Source organism: Aethalodelphis obliquidens, unplaced genomic scaffold (genome assembly GCF_003676395.1).
Source record: "Aethalodelphis obliquidens isolate GAN/ISIS:26980383/991018 unplaced genomic scaffold, ASM367639v1 scaffold13, whole genome shotgun sequence".
In the NCBI taxonomy this organism is placed as follows: Eukaryota; Metazoa; Chordata; class Mammalia; order Artiodactyla; family Delphinidae; genus Aethalodelphis; species Aethalodelphis obliquidens.
In genome coordinates, this window is record NW_020837957.1 from 22,201,994 (window position 1) to 22,218,499 (window position 16,506).

Below are 16,506 nucleotides of genomic sequence, written 5' to 3' on the forward strand. Positions count from 1 at the left end.
TCATATACACACACATATATATGTTCTCTATGTATACAATGTAATATTATTCAGTCATAAACAGAAGGAAATTCTGCCATTTGAAACAACATGGATAGACCTTGAAAGCATTATGCTTGTGAAATAAGTCAGAGAAACACAAATACTGTATGATCTCATGAATATGTGTTACCTAACGAATCTCATAAGAACTCATAGAAACAGAGTTGTTTGGTGTTGCCAGGGGTGAAGAGATGGGGAAAATAGGTGAAGGTGGTGAAAGGGTACAAATTTCCAGTTATAAGATGAATAAGTTCTGGAGATCTAATGTACAGCATGGTGACTATAGTTAACAACACTGTATTGTGTACTTGAAAGATGCTAAGACAGTAACTCTTAAAAATTCTCACCACACACACAAAAAGGCAACTGTGTGAGGTGATAGATGTGCTAACTAAACTTATTATGGGAATCATTTAGCAATATTTATGCACAACAAATCAACAGGTCATGCACTGTAAACTTATATAACTTATATAATACATGTCAATTATGTCACAATAAAGTGAGAAAAAAATGAAGAAGTTCAATAGCATGTGTGACACATGGGAAAAGTATCTTTTTTCCTTGGATGTTAGGAAGGCTGATGATCAGTCCCTGGTTTGTTCTTTACTCAAGCCATAGTTCCACACCTTCAAATACCAAATGGACATATAAGGGAGACAAGAATGTGTGTGTATGGCTCACACTTGTGTGTGTGGGTGTGGGTGTGTAGAGGACTGAGTTCACTGAGTATTGAACCCAGCAGTACTCACCGGAGGACCCATTACACCTGGTCCGCCCAGGGGCCCTGTGGTCCCTGGTAAGCCTGTCTCTCCTTTTTCTCCATCCTCTCCAGGAAGTCCCCTTCCTCCTGGGTTCCCCTGTAACACAGTAAAAATTTTTGAGAAAGGGAAAGTAGTAAAATAATTATGCCACGCAATAAGAGATTTTTGTTGGCACATAAAAAATTACGTTTAATATTTGAAAGATTTCTCAAAAACATCTACCTTAATCATAATGTTAAAAGTATAATTTACCTTTATTCCATCTTTACCCTGGAGACCTTCTTCTCCAGCAGCTCCTGGTTCACCCTATTTGGTAGCAGAAATGTAAGATTTATTATTTCGCTAAATCATTTATCTAAATTTATTTTTTGCCCCTGGTATCTATAGAAGTAGCAGGTTTATATACATTTATTCCTACTTCTACTTTATTTACAAGGAGTATTTGAAAGTATAATGAACATGATTTAATTTGCCTGGAATAACTCTGAAGATGATTTAAAGAGTCATAGCACTGTAATTCAAACACAAGATGGTCTCACAATATAAATAACTTTTAGATAATTAAAGGTAATATGTATTCATTTGGTAGCTTTGGATATTTAGACAGCTATACCTATGTTTCTTAGTTCAAAGACTGTAAATACTGAATTTCATAAAATTATAGTATCTTGCTTTTCTTAATTTACATGGATTAATACAACTTAATTCAGTTAAAATCAGTGTACCGGATTTTTAAGGTCTGTATTTTCTCCCTTACAGAGAAGAGGTGACTATCAAGGCCCTGGTATATTTGGAAGCTGTCTTCTAGACACAGAACTTGTAGAAATGTAGAGCCACAATTTATGAAGCTATTAAAGAAGTACTGGCTCTCTTGCCACCTGAACTATTTACAAGTAAATTAATCAGTGTGTCTTCACAGTTGCTCATTGCTCCAACTGCTGACACTTCCATTACCCTGACCTCATACTTCCCACCCCCCTGAAAAAAAAGGGAAAATGAACAAGAAAGAAATCGAATGCAAAATACATCTCCCAACTTTACCTTTTAGTAAACAAATGTCTCTTAAACTTATCTTGGTCCCTGTTATCTTGGAAAAAAACTTACCACAGCTTAAATTAACCACTGTCTATATTAGAATAACTTCTGTAAGCTACCTCATCACAATTATCTACAATTGTTTTTGTCTACAAAAATCTACAATTATTCCTTTGAATCTTGTTAACCTTGCATGACTCTAGTTTTTTGTTGCTGTTTTTCTAAACACAAATTAGATTTCAATGTCTGTCTGTCTTGTTAGGTCCGGAAATAGCATGAGAGTTGATCACTAGTAGTTGTGAATTTCTTCTTCATGCTAACATTAGTGACAATCACAGTGACTCCACACATTTGGCAAGGATTCTGCTGAGTACATCTGATTCTGAGAAAAAGGATGTGTGTGCTTAGGACTCTCAATGCTACTAAATTACAATGTGAACAGGGTTTAGCATGCAGCTTTTGAAATTATAAAATAAAAACAAATATTTTCTATAATGCACCAGAAAAGTTTATTATACAATCTTTGAAGTCTTTAGGCTGAGTCTTGAGTCTCTAAAATAGGAGGGCCAGTGCATTAAAATGGTTTCTAGTAGGCACGTACCCGTAACCCTGGCTCCCCAGTCACTCCAACACTGCCTGCAGGTCCAACATCTCCCTGAAGAAACAAAGGGAAAGATTAAACTCTTTTCTACTAAAACTGCATGTCTAATAGTTATGGAGGGTATATCATGAAGACAGGAGTTCCAAAACACTATTTTTTCCTTTTCTTCAGATTAATTTATTTATAATATTTTGCTTTTTCATTTGTATTCCCTCCCATATATAACCATATATATATATGTGTGTGTATAGATATACACACACATACTTATCTGCATATATAGAGAGACAAATAATATTTTTTTCTCAGTAATATTTTATTCTGACTCATTTGAGAACACTTTCCATTTTTATCTGCTGTCCTTTACCTGCTTCCAAGATGGTGGCTGTTTGCCAAAATATTGCAAACATCGGGGAGTCAATGGTGAAAGTTTAGAGACCTCCTTTACTATTTAGGAAGGTTACCTTTGCACCTGGCTCTCCTTGCAGACCAGATTCTCCCTCAATACCTGAAGGTCCCTAGAATAGAATGATTTGACACATTGTTTGTAAACATTCCTTCACCAACATAAAGGCAATAACAACCTCATAAGAAGATGGAAGTAATTTTCAGCCCAAGGATGGGATATCTATGTCCAGGAAAGGATTTTTGCTGCTCCTTTATAAACATCATGGCGTAAGACCAGATAATTTCTGGGACCGTTTAACAGTTCAAATGCTAAAACAACATCACCAGAAATCAGGACTGCTTAGACCAGTTTCTTCTAATCCTTCCTCTTGTCCTTTAATCTTTGGTCAAGACAAACTACTTCCCATTTCCTCTTCTAATTTTCTACCCGCATACCCTTACTATTCTCTGTGTTTTTCACTTTTTATTCTTCCCATCTATTTATGTTGATCCCTCTTGGAATACACTTCTTGAAAAAAATTCCATTTTCTTTATTGGTTTTATAAAATATAACACACAAAGAAGATATGAATTATATATATACACATATACGGCATTTTTTTCCCATGCCCTTTTCATGGGTGGGTCCAGTTGGGAAGATTTTGTTTGAAGCTTTTATCTTGAAAACATATAACTTCTTGCAACCTCTGGCTATTTATAAGCTTTGAGCTCCTATAATTGCTGTTGTATTGTTTTATTTATCTTTTCTCTTGGAGACATTTATCTTGTTGTTGAGAATACTCTGCCTGCCTCTCCCTTCTCTACTTCCTCACTCTCTTCTCTTACTCTATGTGTGTGTATGTATGTATGTGTACTTATACACACACAATTATAAATACATACATATGCATTCTATAATCCCCATGTTTTCAGAGTAGAGGGGTAGTTTAAAGCCATTAACCTATGATACTGTCTTGACCAGAAGTTTCCTGTTTGCTTTCTGTCTTCCAGGGACTCCTCAATAGTTCTGATCCATGGGTGATAACCTTCCTAATAATTATTAGAGATTAAAATATCTCTTATGTTGTTACAGTATTTTAGATGAGAAGTTCAATTTTCCATTTTGACTCAGCTTCCACAGTCCAGACTTGCTTTGCTTTTTCCAAAATAAAAGCTATACAGGCATAATAGTACAGATGGACTTATAATGAAAAGCCCCAGCCCCATTCCTCAGAGGCAACTACTTTATAAAACAATTTGTTTTTAGTTCTCTTAATGGTTATTTCTATAACTAAGAAATCTACCTCTAATTCTTGATGTATTACCTTGCTAAAAGTTTAGTTCCCTTAAAACTCCCTCCATTTTACCATCATTTCACCAATTTTAAATAGTTATATTATTTAAAATTTTCTGTTGGTTACCTTTGTGACTTTACTGTTATAAGAGGCAGTGTATTACAGTACTTAAGAGGAAGGACTACGAAGTGAGACTGCCTGAGTTTCTGCTCTGCCTCAGAAATGATAGAATTTAATATCCTAAGGTTAAAATTATCTCTCAAGAGAGAATTCCAACTCTCTCAGGACTTCTTCCACATCAAAATTGCTTTTAATTCCCTAGACCTCGTCTATTCCCCAGTTTCGCCCAATCTGTCAGCTCCTCTCGGCTTCTTTTATTCTTAGGCTAAATCCAATAGTTGATCTTCTGATCTCTGTGGTATCTCTTTTCTTATGCCAATCTTGGATTAGCACTTTAAATCGCCTTCTACATTTCTATTCCCAGTTGAACACCAATGGAAAAATTACACTCTTGTGCAAAGTGGCTTCATTACATATTGAGAGGCATAGTGACTAAGAGAATGGGTTGCAGAGAGAGACTGCCTAAATTTAAATGTGGGCTCTACCACTACTATTGCTATTGCACTACTATTGCACAGCTATTGCTCTTGAACAAGTTGCTTAACCATTTCATGGCTTAGTTTCCTCATCTGTAGAATGAGGATAATTGCATTACCTCATGGGGTATTGTGAGAATTCATTAATATGGTAAAGTACATAAATACTGCTAGGAACATAGAAAGTTCTCTGAAGTTGTTACCTAGTATTAACATCATTATTATTAATATAATGCAAATTCAAAGTCTCCTACTTCAGTTTTACTTTTAATAAGGTATATCTGCTTTTACATGTCTTTAGTCATTTCCCTCTTCCATTATCCTCAACCACTATTCTAAACCAGCATATTTTCTTCAATAGAAAATATGCTCAACCCCTACTCCTTATCATGACAGATTCTTGTCTCCTACCCTGTTAAAAAAAAAAAATTCAAGTTATGAGGTATGACTTTCCTCTGCTTTTTGTAGACTCAGAGGATGGATGTGGCATAGCATAGGTTTTCAGCATTGGCTTTTGAATCAGATGTGGATTCAAAGCCAAGGTCTGCTACCTGTTAACCATTTACCTTGGGCAGAGTAGCAGATTATGACTAACATTCTTCTTTTCTTGTCTCAGGAAAGGATATTGCCATCCATCCTGTTGAAATCTGGAAATAATTTTTGACTTCTCTTTCCCACTTACTTTCCATATCCCACAAATATGCAGGTTCTCCAGAATTTATGTAACAAACATTTCTCAAATACATCCCCTTCTTACTTACGCTGACTACTTTACTTCGGACCTCCATTGTTTCTTTACTAGTTGAATGCAATAGCCTTTTAGAAGGTATATATGTCTGCACTCTTGCCTTCTCAAAGACATCTTCCCTGAGACTGCTAAAATGATCTTCCAAAAATACAAATCTGACTTTATCATTGCCCTATGCCTACCTCACAATGACTTACTATAGCCCGTAAGATGAAAAGTTCAAGCTTCTTAACAGAGTATATAAGATTTTTCGTTTGATCTAACCATTTCTCTGTAATTTCATCTATCATCACTCCTTGTTTTGACTTTAAGCATCAAAGAATCCATACGGCCTCATGTTTGCATGTTCCTACTCATACTACCCCTTTTTCTGGAATCGCCATATCCTTATTCCCTCTTTTCATATGGCTAACTCATACTCATTCCTTAAAACTCATTACCCTCCCCCTGCCTCAACACAGACAAGTCTTCTTTTTCCCCTTATCCAGGTAAGGTTACATACCCATTGCTGTACTCTTATAATGCCCTGTGAATGTCTCCATCATTGGGTCTAACAGAAGTATAATGAACTTTTACATGATTATCTTCTGGAATAGATTATAAACTGCTAAAGGAGTCAGGGACCATATCTCAGCCACCCTTGGACTCCCAGTGGATACACAGTACACAGCAAGAAAGCATGGCATAATCGTGGAATTAGAGGAGGAGAAAAGTTCTATTGGAATGTGGTTGAAAAGGTCTGCAGACATTAGACAATGCAGAACATTATTATGTTAAGAAATTGGCATTTTATTAAAGGCTATGAGAGCCACTGAAAAATTTCAAGGACAGGAATGATATGACAAAGGTAAACTGGTCACAAGTAGCTAAGGAATAATGGCAGTTGGAGGAGACATGGAATTAGAGCAGAGGACTGGAGCACCGGCAATGGGGACGGAAAGGAAAGGATGGACGTGAGACATTAGTGGGAGTTTATTCAAAGGGAAAAGAGCTGATTGAAGGAAGGGGAGTCTAGGATGACTCTCAGTTTGGGGTTACTGGGCATAAGGGACATCTTTCAGTGAGATGAGAATAAAAAGAGGAATAACAGTGGGAAAGCGATGGGCTTGGTTTAGATATTTTGAATTTGAGATGTTTGTGGGATACCTAGGTGCATACATAAAAGACAACAGGAAATCAATAACTGGAGCCCCAAGGAGAGAGGCATCAGTTAGAGCTATCAAGCTAGAGCTATCAGAATAATACTGGTAATTAAAGTCTATGTGATAATATGATTGTAAGCTGAGGAAGAGGAAGGACAGCTTCCCATCAAGACTGAGGCTAATCAGAAGGTAAAAAGCAGAATCGAGAGGGAGCAGTTTCACAGAAGCCAAGGGAGGAGAGAATTTATGCCCAATTTTTTAGCACTAAAGTTAACAAACAAAAGAAATGAAGTAATTGGATTTTATAATTATAACAAGTATGGTTTATTATTCTAAAATATATCTTGAATAAGAGTCACTTTTCAATATTCTTCTATAATGGAGTGAAGGGTTATCAAAGTTAACTCTAAATCAGTGAAGGGAAAGTTTTATTCACTTTTTGTTCTGTCATTTAAATGAACTGTTAAGGGAATTTTATATGCATAAAATTAGGTTCATACAACAGTCATCCCTGGTTTTAATAGAATTTTAGGTTTTATTTCCTGAATATGAAACAAAACACTATAAAATTATTCTTCAAAATATATATACCTAAGATATCAACTTAACTTTAAGAGGAGTCTTACAAAAAGTACTGAGTATTGATGAACTAACAAGAAAGGGCCCCAAGAAAAATTACCTCAGCACCCATTTCTCCAGGAGGTCCAGCATCACCTTGCAGTCCTCGTGGTCCCTATATTAAAACAAAATTTAGGATGTGAGAATTAAAATGTACTCTATATTTCAATTAACATATGCATATAATTATATCATATGTAATATAACACATAATACATTTATCAATGTATTACTTTACTCTCTGTATAAACAAAATTAGATTTTTAGTTGATTCATCTTTTTTTTGTTACTAATATTAAGCTTTGTTTGGATTCAAAAGAAAACGAAAGAAAGGACGGTGCCTTTCATTCTTTCATTCCCTAATTCACTCATTCATTCAATAAACATTTATCAAGCATCTAATAATTATGAAATAGAGCGCTAAGGGCTTTCAGAGTTATCTTATTTAATGGGTAGGACAATTATAGATCCACTTAATATTCCTGAAAAACATATGACAAACAAAACAGCATTTTTAAAGAAGCAAATATATGGTTTCCAATGAAATAAAAATATGCTTGAGTTTGCTTAATGTCATACTTTATCATAGTAGTGAGTCCAGTTGAACAATTCCTCTGTTTCATATGAATAAATATAACAATGTTTACATGGGATAATCACTAAGGTGCAATAAAATGTATGTGGGACCTTTACGGAGATCTTTTCCCCTGTAATACTGAATAGTGTAATTATAAGTAAACAAACACTGAATAATTAGCTTATGGCCTGAACATTAAATTGCTAAACCTAAAGGATCTTAGTGTGTGAACCCATTTAACTGTCTAGAATTACTCTAGATAGATTAACACTTATTTAGAAACTACAATTTAATGCTATTTGCCCAGCCATCTAAAGAAGCTGTTTGAATTTTTTGGTCTTTCTGGAAAGACAGTATAAAGAAGGTGTTTTTTTTTAGATTCAGAATATAACAAGATAGTTAAAATTCTATGAGTTTGTACTCCATCACAATTTGTGAACACCTCACTTTTAAAAAAATGTTTTAATGGGGAAAAATGTGGTATGGTTGGTTATCTTAAACTTTCTCTAAGTTGTTACATTAATGTTAATTTTAAAAAATTTGACAAGTATTGAAAGTACAAAAAACCCCAGATTAAGTAAATAATCCATAATCCTACCATACAGAGATGACACTGTAAATATACTTGCATATTTCCTTCTAGTTCTTTTGTGGGAGCATACTTATAAAACTTATCTGTTTTCTTTTAATTATTTTATTTTATTTATTTTATTTTTGGCTGTGTTGGGTCTTTGTTGCTGCGCGCAGGCTTTTCTCTAGTTGTGGTGAGCAAGGGCCACTCTTTGTTGCGGTGCGCGGGCTTCTTATTGTGGTGGCTTCTCTTGTTGCAGAGCACGGGCTCCAGGCGCACAGGCTCCAGGTGCAAGGGCCTCAGCAGTCGTGGCTCACGGGTTCTAGAGCGTAGGCTCAGTAGCTGCAGCGTACGGGCCCATTTGCTCCGCAGCATGTGGGATCCTCCTGGACCAGTGCTTGAACCCACGTCCCCTGCATTGGCAGGCAGACTCCTAACCACTGTGCCACCAGGGAAGCCCCTAACTATATCTGTTTTATGTTTAAGATTCTATTTGAAATATAAATATTTTACCATGTTACTGTAAATATTTCATAACAAAATTGTTCAATGGCTACATATTATATTCCATCTAACATTCTGCAGTACCATAATTTAATCATTTTCTTAATGCTAGACATTTATATTTTTATAAGTCTTCTTTACAGTAAAATTTTGCTTTATAGGATTTATTATATGCATATTAGACTATAAGTGAATGTTAAAGTCTGTAACATCAGATGACACTGCCAAATAGTTGAGATAAGTATGTGAATAATAGAATTATAAGGTTGGTATGTAAGCATCACATATGTTGTCCTTACTCAATAGCACAGCCATTAAAGGTGTTAAGAGGTCACTAATGTTTTTCAATTATGGCTTATTAAATGTTATGTATAATATCTTAAAATTCATGGATTCTCTTCAGAATGTAGTTTTACCCTATTATAAACACACTGAGAGAAACATCTTTGTGCATAGTCTTTGTATGCATTCTGCATTTCCACCCCTGGAATAGAGTCTGAAATGTAGCATTATTTGGTCATAAAGTGAAGTCAATTTCCAGAAAGGCTGCAATAATTAACATTCCACAAGCAATGTATAAAATTAGAATCTATTTCATTGAATTCATCCTAGCACAGAATATTATTTTGTAAATTCTTCATTAATTTGATGGGCAATCTGGTATCTTAAAATGTATATATGCTTGACTACCAGTGAGGTTGAATATTCTTTTTGTTATTTGTTTATCAGCTATCTGCAATATTCTACATGTTGCTTGATCATGTCCTTTGCCCATGTATTTTGGGGGTCATTTTAAAAAAATTGTAGAGTTCTTTATGTGTTGCAGACATTAAATTTTTTTCTGCCCTATTTTACTGCTAACATCTGCCCAGTTTGTGGTTTGTCATTTTATTTTAAAAATATAATGTTAAAGATAACTTTTAACCCCTAAATAAGCTCACTGTAGAACACCTGGAAATACATAAAAGTAAAAATGGGGCTTCCCTGGTGGCACAGTGGTTGAGAGTCCGCCTGCCGATGCAGGGGACACGGGTTCGTGCCCCGGTCCGGGAAGATCCCACACGCCGCAGAGCGGCTGGGCCCGTGAGCCGTGGCCGCTGAGCCTGCGCATCTGGAGCCTGTGCTCCGCAACGGGAGAGGCCACAACAGTGAGAGGCCCGCGTACCACAAAAAAAAAAAAAAAAAAAAAAGTAAAAATGACCCAAAATAAGCACTTGACCCACTTAACATTTAATGTAGCTCCTTAAATCTTTTAGTGTTTTTAAAAAAATCTGAATGGGAGAAGTTTACAGGAAACTGACTGGTTGTTGGTCTTTTTAACTAATTCTTTGGGCTTTTCTTTATAGGCAACTATGTCATCTGCAAAAAAAGACAATTTTATATCTTCTTTCCCAGTCTTTTTTCTTTTCTTTTCTTGTTTCATTGCATTAGTTAGGACTTCCAGCCCAATGCTGAAGAGGAGTTTAAAAAAAGAGGGACATCCTTTCCTTGTTTCCCTGTTCTTAGGGGAAAAGCACCTAGCATTTCATCATTAAGTTAGCATTTCATCATGATGTTAGCTATAAGGTTGTTAAAATATATTCTTCATAAAGCTGAGGACGTTCCCCTTTCCTCCTAGTTTACTGTGAATTTTTATCATAGATGGGTATTGTATTTTGTAAAATTATTTTTCTGCACCTATTTTATATAATTTCTTTTTTAGTTTGTTAAAGTAATGGATTATACTAATTGATTTTTGAAGGTTGAACCAGCCTTACATACCTGGGATAAATCCCAGTTGGTTATGGTGTATAATTATCTTTATATATTAGTGGATTCAATTTGTTAATATTTTGTGGAAGATTTTAAAATATATGTTCATGAGAGATACTGGTCTGTAGTTTTCTTTTCTTGTAATAGCTTTGTCTGGTTTTGGTATTAGGGTAATGCTGGTCTCACAGAATGAGTCAGGAAGTATTTCTTCTGTTTCTATTTTCTGGAATAGATTGTAGAAAATGGGTATCATTTTGTTCCTTAAATCTCTGGTAGTATTCACCAGTAAGACCATCTGGGCCTGGTGCTTTCTGTTTTGGAAGGTTATTCATCATTGACTCAATTTCTTTAATCAATATAAGCCTATTCAGATTATCAAATTTTCCTTGTGTGAGTTTTGGTAGATTACATCTTTCAAGGAATTTGTCCATTTCATCTAGGTTATCAAATTTGTGAGAATGAGTTATTCATAGTACTCCTTTATTGCCTTTTTTACTGTCCATGGGATCAGTAGTGAAGGTCCCTCTTCCATTTCTAATATTAGTAATTTGTGTCTTCTCTCTTTTTTTTTTATTCTTGATGATCCTGGCTAGGGGGTTTGACCAATTTTATTGATCTTTTAAAAGAATAAGTTTTTTGTTTCATTGATTTTCTCTATTTTTTCCTGTTTTTATTTTAATTGATTTCTGCTCTGATTTTTATCATTTACTTTCTTCTGCTCATTTTGTATTTAATTTTCTCTTCTTTTTCTGGTCTCCTAAGGTAGAAGCTTGTTATTGATTTTAGATCTTTCTTCTTTTCTAGTATATTCATTCAATACTATAAATTTCCCTCTATGCACTGCTTTCACTGCATCCCACAAAGTTCGATAAGTTGTATTTCCATTTTCATTTACTTCAAAATATTTTTAAAATTTCTTGAGACGTCTTCTGTGAACCAGTGTTATTCGGAAGTGTGTAGTTTAATCTCAAAATAGTTTGAGATTTTCCAGTTATGTTTCTCTTATTGATTTATAGTTTAATTCCGTTATGGACTAAGAGCATATTTTGTATGATATCTTTTCTTTGAAATTTGTTAAGGTGTGTTTTATGACCCAGAACGCAGTCTGTTTTGGTGAATATTCCATGTGAACTTGAAAAGAATGTATATTCTGCTGTTACTGGATTAAGCAGTCTATAAATGTCAATTAGATCCAGTGTCCTGATGGTGGTGTTCACTTCAACTATAATTTTACTAATTATCTGCCTGCTGGATCTCTCAATTACTGATAGATAAGTGCTGAAGTCTCCAAATGAAATAGTAAATTTGTCTATTTATCCTTGGAGTTCTATCAGTTTTTGCCTCATATAATGTGATGCTCTGTTGTTAGATGCATACACTTTAAGCATTATTATGTCTTCGGAGAATTGATACACTTATCACTATGTAATGTCCCTCTTTATCCCTGATAATTGTTCTTGATCTGGTCTATTTTGTTGGAAATTAATATAACTACTCCAGCTTTCCTTTGGTTAGTATTGGTATATCCTTGCCCATTTTATCTATCTCTTTACTTTTAATATATCTGTGCCTTTATATTTAAAGTGGGTTCCTTGAAGACAACATACAGTTAGGTCTTCTTTTTCTTTCTACTCTGTGTCTCTGTTTCTCAATGGGTGCATTTAGAACATTGACATGTAAGTGATTACTGATACCCCTGGGTTCATACCTACTATATTTATTACTGTTTTCTATTGCTACTTTTGTTCTTTCTTTTTTGTCTTCCATTCGTTTTATTCCACTCTTTTGAAAATTAAGACTTTTAATTGATTCCATTTTCTCTCTTATTTTAGCATGTCAATTATACTTCTGGTTTGATCTAGATATATATTTTTGCTTGCATAGTCCTAAAGGAATTTAAGATTGTCATGAAGATTTTAAGGTATGTTATGGTTGGGGCTGAACTTCAAACTTATATACCTGATTTTCCTCTTACCTCTTTCAGTCATCTCTGCAGTTTCATCCTCTTCTACCAACATTTATCATATGTAGCATTTCTTCAAAATTCAGCCTTAGATCCTGTTCTTTTCTCTTTCCTATACTTTTTCCCTAGACCAATGACTCCAATATTTTAAATTTCAGGATATTATTTTGCTTTGAGCTCCACATCCAACTTCCATCTTCACAGTTCTCAAAGGCACCTCAAATTCAACATAGCTAAACTGACTTATAATCTTCCATTCTCAAACATAAATTTCTGCTGGTATTCTCAGTTTCAGTGAGTTATATCATTATCTCATTAATTCTTCAAGCCACAACTTTAGGAATCATACTTCACATATAGCATATCTATTTCCTGTTGATTTTATCTCCTTCTGAATATTTTACATCTATCTACTCTTTCTTTCTGCTAATCATAAACAGTTCTACTATCTCTTATCCGGACTGGTGCTGCACAAAGCTCTTCTTGTCCGTTCTTAGTCTCTTCCAATTTGGTTTGAGCGATCTTTACAGAACAGTAATATGATCATAAACCTAGCCTTATCCCTTCAGTGACACCCCTTTGTTCTTAGGATAAAAATACAAATATTTGGGAGTAGGGCTTACTGAGCTGCATGCGTTTTGTCCCTTCCCTCCCTTTCCATCCTCATCTTGCACTCACTTCCCACCTGGCTCTCTGTGCCACAACATGCTGGCCTTCTTTTAGATCTTTAAATAAATAAGTAGGGTCGTCTCCCAGTTCATGACTTCTCTCTGGAATGACTTTTCTCCATATTTGCTTAAGTAACTACCGTTCATCCTTCAGATCACAACTCAGATGCTCCTTCTCTGGAAGTTTCCCTAACCCCAGATTAGGACAGTTTCTTTGTTATATATTATCTCAGATCTAACTAAGTAGCTCAAATATGTGAAACAAAGCCCATTATATCCATTACGAATTGATTTCTATTTTATTTAACAGACCCACTGACCCTGTGTCCTGAATGTCAATTTTTAGTTGCTATTAAGCCATTTCAGTCGTTTATTACTACAACAATAAATCTTTGCTTGTATAAAGCCTAAGGTATTGTCTGTGCTGTTGCCATAGCCCTGTTGATACACTTATCTTGACTTAAATGTGTTCTCTCTTAAGATTAGCTTTAATTCCATTTCACTTCATCTAATATTACTGGCTGAATGATTACACCTTTGGCTAAATGACCTTTGGTTAATGCTGTTTAACAAATATGCATCAGGGTAGATATAACATGCCAGACATTATACCAGAAAAGAGGACTGTAAAGGTGCAAAAAATGGTCTCTGACTTCAAGGAGCTACAGACTCTTTAGAAGAAAGAGGTATTTAGAGATTTGCATGATATATGATCAAATGAATATTAGAATTAGGATGGCAGGTTAAGAGATACAAAGCAGAGAAAACTGAGAAGAACTTAGTTTGATAAAATCAATACCACATTTAAGATACTATATTTGGAAAAATTACACCCATAGGCAAGTGTTTACTATTGTTTGGAGAGCTTATACCATAGGTTAAATATGTAAAGGAGGAAATGAACACAGTTTGGTAAGAAGAGTTCTTTGTTAGAATTTTATACTTCCGACTAGCTAAATGAATTATGCAGAAGCCACCTATAAACTTTTGTGTCAACTGATGGATAAGAACAACCCAGTAGTTTGAAAGACTATTTGTAGTGTCAATCTTAGAAGCATGTTACTGCACATTACATCTGACACTATTAGCCAGAAGAATGGCTTCTTAGGCAATAAAGAATATATTGTGAGAGATAAGGCATGGCAAGGTATTTCATTTTCACAATTCATTTTCTATGGAAACTCTATAACTGAGTCAGATTTACAAAATGGTGATGTGACTTTTTGAATTCTTTTTTTTAATTTATGTTTTTACTGTCTAAATTATATAATAACTTTTTTTTACATCTTTATTGGAGTATAATTGCTTTACAATGGTGTGTTAGTTTCTGCTTTATATCAAAATGAATCAGTTATACATATACATATGTTCCCATATCTCCTCCCTCTTGCGTCTCCCTCCTTCCCACCCTCCGTATCCCACCCGTCCAGGCGGTCACAAAGCACGGAGCTGATCTCCCTGTGCTATGTGGCTGCTTCCCACTAACTATCTATTTTACGTTTGGTAGTGTATATATGTCCATGCCACTCTCTCACTTTGTCACAGCTTACCCTTCCCCCTCCCCATACCCTCAAGTCCATTCCCTAGTAGGTCTGTGTCTTTATTCCCATCTTACCCCTAGGTTCTTCATGACATTTTTTTTCTTAAATTCCATATATATGTGTTAGCATATGGTATTTGTCTTTCTCTTTCTGACTTACTTCACTCTGTATGACAGACTATAGGTCCATCCACCTCACTACAAACAACTCAATTTCGTTTATTTTTATGGCTATGTATATATGTGCCACATCTTCTTTATCCATTCATCCGATGATGAACACTTAAGTTGTTTCAATATCTTGGCTATTGTAAATAGAGCTGCAATGAACATTTTGCTACATGACTATTTTTGCGGTATGCGGGCCTCTCACTGTTGTGGCCTCTCCCGTTGCGGAGCACAGGCTCCAGATGCTCAGGCTCAGCGGCCATGGCTCACGGGCCCAGCCGCTCTGCGGCATGTGGGATCTTCCCGGACTGGGGCACAAACCTGTGTCCCCTGCATCGGCAGGTGGACTCTCAACCACTGCGCCACCAGGGAAGCCCCTACATGACTCTTTTTGAATTATGGTTTTCTCAGGGTATATGCCCAGTAGTGGGATTGCTGGGTCATATCGTAGTTCTATTTTTAGTTTTTTAAGGAACCTCCATACTGCTCTCCATAGTGGCTGTACCAATTCACATTCCAACCAACAGTGCAAGAGTGTTCCCTTTTCTCCACACCCTCTCCAGCATTTATTGTTTCTAGATTTTTTTGATGATGGTCATTCTGACCGGTGTGAGATGATATCTCATTGTAGTTTTGATTTGCATTTCTCTAATGATTAATGATGTTGAGCATTCTTTCATGTGTTTGTCAGCAGTCTGTATATCTTCTTTGGAGAAATGTCTACTTATGTCTTCTGCCCATTTTTGGATTGGGTTGTTTGTTTTTTTGTTATTGAGCTGTATGACCTGCTTATAAATTGTGGTGATTAGTCCTTTGTCAGTTGCTTAATTTGCAAATATTTTCTCCCATTCTGAGGGTTGTCTTTTGGTCTAGTTTATGGTTTCCTTTGCTTTGCAAAAGATTTTAAGTTTCATTAGGTCCCATTTATTTACTTTTGTTTTTATTTCCATTTCTCTAGGAGGTGGGTCAAAAAGGGTCTTGCTGTGATTTATGTCATAGAGTGTTCTGCCTATATTTTCATCTAAGAGTTTGATAGTTTCTGGCCTTACATTTAGGTCTTTAATCCATTTTGAGCTTATCTTTGTGTATGGTGTTAGGGAGTGATCTAATCTCATACTTCTACATGTACCTGTCCAGTTTTTCCAGCACCACTTATTGAAGAGGCTGTCCTTTCTCCACTGTACATTCCTGCCTCCTTTATCAAAGATAAGTTGACCATATGTGCATGGGTTTATCTCTGGGCTTTCTATCCTGTTCATTTGATCTTTCTGTTTTTGTGCCAGTACCATACTGCCTTAATTACTGTAGCTTTGTAGTATAGTCTGAAGTCAGGGAGCCTGATTCCTCCAGCTCCGTTTTTCATTCTCAAGATTGCTTTGGCTATTCGGGGTCTTTTGTGTTTCCATACAAATTGTGAATTTTTTGTTCTAGTGCTGTGAAAAATGCCAGTGGTAGTTTGACAGGGATTGCATTGAATCTGTAGATTGCTTTGGGTAGTAGAGCCATTTTCACAATGTTGATTCTTCCAATCCAAG

The 16,506-nt window shown here is 35.5% G+C and overlaps 1 protein-coding gene across 1 annotated transcript in view; it reads right to left on the reverse strand.

The window, feature by feature from the left end:
• COL24A1 (collagen type XXIV alpha 1 chain) overlaps window positions 1-16,506 on the reverse strand; it is a 396,587-nt gene that overhangs the window by 117,403 nt on the left and 262,678 nt on the right. Inside the window, exons 33-37 of the mRNA XM_027114231.1 lie at window positions 7,290-7,343; window positions 2,907-2,960; window positions 2,443-2,496; window positions 1,059-1,112; window positions 795-902 (exon numbers count right to left, since the gene is read on the reverse strand). Of these exons, the coding sequence (XP_026970032.1) occupies window positions 795-902; window positions 1,059-1,112; window positions 2,443-2,496; window positions 2,907-2,960; window positions 7,290-7,343 (324 nt within the window). The remainder of the gene's footprint in view (window positions 1-794; window positions 903-1,058; window positions 1,113-2,442; window positions 2,497-2,906; window positions 2,961-7,289; window positions 7,344-16,506) is intronic.